Genomic DNA, 6,213 nt, shown 5'->3' with positions numbered 1-6,213 from the left:
AGAACACCCCTTCAAGGGAGATCAACTAAACATGGCATAAAAAGTTGCAGTAAGACTAGGCCCAATGTTTCATATCAAGGCTGAATAAGGCAGTATAAGGAAAAGGGTCCCAAGAGCAGGTAAGAGTCAGAGATACCCGAACCCCCAGTTAGGAGTACCATAAAAACATCACATTAAACAACTACAACATATATGTGAGGGCTTAGCACAGACTCATGCAGACTCCATGATTGCTGTTTTAGTCTCTGTGAGTCTCTATAATCTCTGCTTAGTTGGTCCTGTGGTCCTTGTTCTGGTATCTTCAACCTCTCTGGCTTCTACAATTCTTCTTTCCCCTCTTCTTGGAGTCTTCCGTGAGTTATACCTAATATTTGGCTGTAGGTCTCTGCACTTGCTCCTATCAGCTGCTGGAGGAAGCCTCTCCAATGATAAATGAACAAGCACTAATCTATGAGTATAACAGAATATCATTATGATTTTTTCATTGATCTTTTTATTTGTCATTAATGTTTGTTCAACTCTAGGTCTCTGATCGATATAGCTTCTGGTTCCTGGCTATCCAAGCAGTGTCTGGTGTGGGCTTCCTCTTGTAGAATGGGCCACAAGGTGAACCAGTCATTGGTTGGCCACTCCTATAAGCCACTATTGTCCCAGCACATCTTTCAGGCATGACAGATTGTCGGACAACGGTTTTGTGACTGTGTTGGTGTTCCAATCCCACCTGTGGATGCCTTGCCTGGTTGGTTATAGGAGAAGGCTGGTTCAGGTTTTATATCCTTCTTTACTAGAAGTCTTCTCTAGTATATGAGAGGGTCATTCTCATATAAGATCCCGGAAGTTTACACTGCTCTAGGTATCTACATTGCCCCTCAAGGCCAAACCCAAGTTCCAGTAGTCTCTCCTTGTACACTCTCCCTCCATTTGCTTCCTTTCCAACCCAATCTCTTTTGTTCCCTCACCACCTTCCTCTAATCTACCCATATAATCTATTCTATTTCCACTTCCCATGGAAATTCAGGCATCACCTCTAGAGCCCTCCTTGTTACTTAGCTTCTATGGGTCTGTGGAATGAAGCATGGCTATCCTTTACTTTGATTAAGGGCGTGTGAAAGAATCTAATGTCTGGTGAAATGAGTTATACAGATCTGTAAGCTTTGGGAAATGTTATATCAGCAGAAATAATGTCAGATTAGATTGAAGGTGACAGAAGATAAAATGATAGAAGTCTGTGGGATTCTTAAACTTTGTGAAGAACAACCGTGGATAAGATTACTCACTTGTAACCTTGCACAAAGAACACATTATTCAATGAAACTATTGGAGAGTCCAAAAGGAAGATATCTGGCCATAGACAAAGTCACAGAATCAGTAGAGCCAGGGTCAATGGTCTCACATCTCATGAAGTTATTGTTCTGCCTTGATATTCAATAAAGTTTTTACATAGTTGGGTTTTGATATTGGCTGGATTAAAGATTTCTTTCATTTGGAATAGGAAAGTTATTGGTTATAAGTGAACCAAAACACAACAGAAATGAACAAGATATTAATAAAATAAAAAATTGAAATAAAATATGTATGAAATAAAATATGTATACTGGAGCTTGGCTTTAACCCAACAGATCCAGGAAAGCTACATCCTGACTTAAAATGGAACACAAAGTACAGCTACCAACATCTATGTACCAGACAAACACTGAGCATTTCTTCTTCTTCTTCAAAAAAGATGTTTGACAGATTGGATAAAACTCATATATATATATATATATATATATATATATATATATATAATATATTATATATATATATATTATATATTGAATGAATAGATGTTCAAATGTGTACAGGATTGTTAACCAAACAACTTTAAATAAGTAAATTGAATCAAAATGGGTCCCAGCACTGATTGAAGAGGAAAGTCAAACCTCTACCTGGAAATGTATTTGACATGCTTATCACTGCCACATAATTAATGAAAGGTTGTAAAGACATACAGTTTCAAGTAAAACACATTATTTCTTCAATGTTAATTCAAGTGTAATTGGGGAGAGTTACAGTTCTCTCAAAATCAGGGTAAGGTGGACATATTGCTGTGTTAGATAATTTTTTGGGCCCTGAGGCCTAGCCAAAACTCATAACCTACCAGGCACCAATGACATCTCAAAGCCTAAGATGTCATAAAGGTAGCTCCTGACCAATGAGGTCCAGATGCTGGGGGTGCAATGGGCCTGACTGAACATTGTCTTTAGAGAACCAGTCCTGCTGGTGAACCAGGCAGAGCTTACGGGAGCCCCATCCATCAAACCATCATGTCAGGGAAGAAGAGCCAAGAAAAATCTTACAGCGACAACAAGCAGGTGGAAGATCCTTCTCCTATGCCTGAGGTCCAGGTTCCTGTAAACTATGTGTACCGCCTATTGCAGGAGGAACAATATACCCCCTGCCTAGGTTCCACAACTTCAGATTTCCTCCTTGCCATGCTTGATTACCTTACCGACTATATCCTGGAGGTGGTGGGCTCCGAAGCCAACATCAACAGCCAGCAAAATATCTCACAAGATAGAGAGAGACATAGAGACAACGACCGTGAACCCCCTCAAGCCTTCAAGAACGCGCCTTTCTCTCTGTTTGATGAGATGCCTGGACCCAGAAGGAATGGCTAAAGAATGGGGTATACAAACCAAGGATGGGAAGCCTCACAGACTCAGCTAGAACCATGAAGGCTAATAGCAGAGGAGGCTCCCCTGGTGTTCATGAATACTAATAAAATGTTTAAATAAAAGCTTGTTGTTCTGACGTATTTCATTTTGTCTTGTTGCATTGGAGGTATCCACAAAATACTAAGTAAAGAGTGGAAGATGGAAGTTGTTTCCGAGTGGGGGTTTGAATCAAGGGAGCACATCTCATCGGGGGTGGCTTGGGAAATGACCCTGGTGGGAGGAATTGGGTGGAGAGGAGGGTAGAAAAAGCTCCCTTGTTGGCTCTGAGTACAAAAGAAGCCTCAGAGAAGATCAGAAGTTAACCTTATTGCCAAGTTATATTTCCAGTGTAGTAACTCAGTGGGCATGGCTCGAGTAATGACCCTTGACACCTACAATGGCATCTCCTAGATAAGGCCTTTCTCCTGCATACTGCCCTGAAATTGATTCAAAGGGTATTTTTCTATAATAAACCATAACCATGGGCTATAAAAATCAGATTTTACACATTGAACAGTGTTGTAACCATTGATCAAGGTCTAAATACATTAATGGATTCCTTGACATTACTCGTTTGCCTACGGGGGACATTTCATGTTCAAACTTACTGTCAGTGACCAACAGTTTAAAAAAGGAGATACATAATGTCAAAGGCAATGCTGGGATCATAGGAGGTGGAATGGTATGCTAACGTGGGATAAACAGTTTTAGTTGAAAAACTTTTTTTTTTTTTTTTTTTTTTTTTTTTTTTTTTTTTTTTTTGCTGTACTGTTGAAATAAAGTAGAATGATTTTCCCCCAAATGGGGATGTCCTCACTAATGTGAACAGGTTTTTAACATGGGCTCTTGTAGACAGAAGGAGGATCAGGGAGCCCAGTGGCATGATATCACAAAGTCTGATGGCACAAAGGTCTCTTCTGACCAATGAGTAGCTGAGGTGACACTTGTTGGCTATAAAAGCTGCTGTCATGAGAGACCCCAGACCAGAAGGAAGACAGAGCTGAACATACAAACATCTATCAGGCAAAATGGAGAATGAAAATCAGAAGAAGGGTAGTGTGACTCGATCCTCAGGAGCAGAGTCTCATTTTCCCATTAATAAAGTAGAGCGTCTTCTTCGAGAAAGAAACCTAACTAAACGCCTGCGAACTTCAGCACCTGTTTTTCTTGTGGGTGTGCTCGAGTATTTGACCTCTAACATTCTTGACCTGGCTGGCAAAGAGGCCCACACCAGCGGCAATAAATTCATTGATGATGAGCATGTGATGAAGGCAATTCTAAAAAACAACGAGCTCTATCAACTCTTCAAAAATAACGAATATTTGGTTGGTCAGACACCGGAACCTACTGAGATACCAGCACCTTCTGAGACCTCAGCACCCAAGGAGCAGTGATCATACCTGCATCTCAGAGGCTGGATATCCATCTTAAAAGTCTCGAGTCAATGTCAATGGCTCCCTTGTTGGTGGAGGGGGGCCCTTAATCAGACATTTTATTAAAATGTCTAAACGATTACTGGTTTTTCTGATTTATTTCATCTGGTCATTTGGGGACAGATCATCAAACACCCTGGAGTGCAGGGTGTGGAATTGGGTGGAGCCGGTGGAGGTAGGGGGTGGCACAGAAACTGATTTCTTAGGGGGGTGGTTCCAATGGGGATGGTGTGAACAGTGGCCTTGGTATGAAAAGGTGGCTGAGAAAGAGGACAAGAGTGTATGCCACATCTCTGAAAGGAAAGGATTCCCCTAGAGAACTGTCAAAACTCTGCTCCTGCTGCTGCAGGGAAGGACAGGCTGTCTGCCCAGGAAAAGGGTTTCACTTCTGTTCTGGTTGGGGTGGACTCTAGTAGAGTGGAGTCCCTAGTGTAAGTGGAACAGTTCTTCCCCTTAAGGGAATGGTTTCCCTGGGCAAAATGTTACAGCTCTGCTCCTTTATAGTGAGGATTTCCCCAGTAAAATCTCTGCACCTGTGTTACAGCTCTGAACCAAGCAACGCCAAGGCAAGGAATACCACAAAGTCACATCACACAGTGAACTTCACAAAAGGGATTTATTGGGAGGGGAAAACCCAGGAGATGGGCTGTCTCTGCTTGAGCAAGTAACAGCAGGAAACTGAGCAAAAGGGTAGGGTTAAATAGAGTTTTTGGAGGGGCAGAGCTTTGCAGGGTAGAGATTTCCAGGGTGAGGACTGATAACATCTCAATGCCTGAGCTTGGATGAGCTCAGGAATTGGTGAGTTTTCCTATTCAGGGATTGTAGGTTTCTAGGGCAAGTTCAGGGATTGGTTATATTTCTTGGCCCTGGTTTTGGTCTTGGGGTCAATTCAGGGTCGTATATTCTTTATTCAACCCTGGTCAGGGGGTCGAGTCTAGGACAGTGTGTCCTTTCCTTGACCCTGATCTTGGGGTCAACTTGGGTTCAGTGTTTTCTTTCCTTGACTCTGGTCTTGGGGTCAAGTTGAGGTCATTGTGTTCCTTCCTTGGCTCCCTTCTCAGGCTCAAGTCTGGGTCAATGTGTTATATTTTGGCTCTGGTCTTAGACTCAGTGTGTTCTTTCTTTGGTCCTGGTTTTGGAATTAAGTTAGGGTCAGGGTATTCTTTCCTTGGCCCAGGACTTTGAGTCAAGTCTGACTTGGGGTGTTTTTTGTTTGTTTGTTGTTCTTTACAGAAGCTATCCTGGTAGGCTATGAATCTAGAAGACCCTGGGATGGCTAGTATGGTACTGCTGTATAGAGAGGGCTTGGTGAAAATATGGGCTATGGTGGAGAAGAAATCACTCTTGGGTAGTAATGCTTCAGGTCAGCAATTGCTGAGAGGAAACCATTGAGCAAGTCCTATGCATCTGTATTTTAATCATTGGCAAAGATCAGTTAGATGTGCTTCTTTATTTGAAAATGTCTAAAAGATAGAGGACACAAACTAATACAGGCTATGACCAAACATCTAAAAATAGTAACTGAATGCTGGGGATCTAGCTCAATAGTAGGAAGCTTGTACAGCATGAGTGAGGCCTTAATGTCAGTCCCTAACACAATAAATATAGAATAGATAGATAGATGCATATATATGCATAATATAGATAGATACATAGATTGGTAGATAGATACAAAGATAGATAGATGGATAGATAGATAGATAGATAGATAGATAGATAGATAGATAGATAGATAGATAGGAAGGAAGAAAGAACTGAAATCATGTCACTATAGTGGTACTTACAACTGTCTGCAAAGAAAGTACTACAAACACACTGGTACATTAAAAAGTATGCAATTATCAGTGACTGCATGTTATGTCTGTTCTTTTGTGACTGGGTTATCTCACTCAGGATGATATTCTCGAGATGCATTCATTTTCTTAAGAATTTCATTAGGCCATTGATTCTGATAGCTGAGTAGTATTCCATTGTGTAAATGTACCACAATTTTTGTATCCATTCATCTTCTGAAGGACATCTGGGTTCTTTCCAGCTTCTGGCTATTATAAATAGAGCTGCTATGAACATTGTGGTGCATATAT

At 41.2% G+C, this 6,213-nt stretch overlaps 2 protein-coding genes across 2 annotated transcripts; both read left to right on the top strand.

Annotated features, from left to right (window-relative positions):
- Window positions 1–2,306: 2,306 nt before the first annotated feature.
- H2AP (H2A.P histone) lies at window positions 2,307–2,660 on the top strand (the record flags this gene model as incomplete). Its single annotated transcript, XM_080910275.1, has 1 exon — window positions 2,307–2,660. One exon carries the CDS (start codon window positions 2,307–2,309, stop codon window positions 2,658–2,660), a length of 354 nt encoding a protein of 117 aa, XP_080766401.1.
- A 1,064-nt stretch (window positions 2,661–3,724) lies between these two features.
- H2AL3 (H2A.L variant histone 3) lies at window positions 3,725–4,090 on the top strand (the record flags this gene model as incomplete). The annotated part of the gene is made up of 1 exon (XM_080910884.1): window positions 3,725–4,090. One exon carries the CDS (start codon window positions 3,725–3,727, stop codon window positions 4,088–4,090), a length of 366 nt encoding a protein of 121 aa, XP_080767010.1.
- Window positions 4,091–6,213: the final 2,123 nt, after the last annotated feature.

This window comes from Micromys minutus (assembly GCF_963924665.1).
Source record: "Micromys minutus genome assembly, chromosome: X".
Lineage (NCBI taxonomy): Eukaryota > Metazoa > Chordata > Mammalia > Rodentia > Muridae > Micromys > Micromys minutus.
This window is presented reverse-complemented; position numbering and strand designations above follow the sequence as displayed.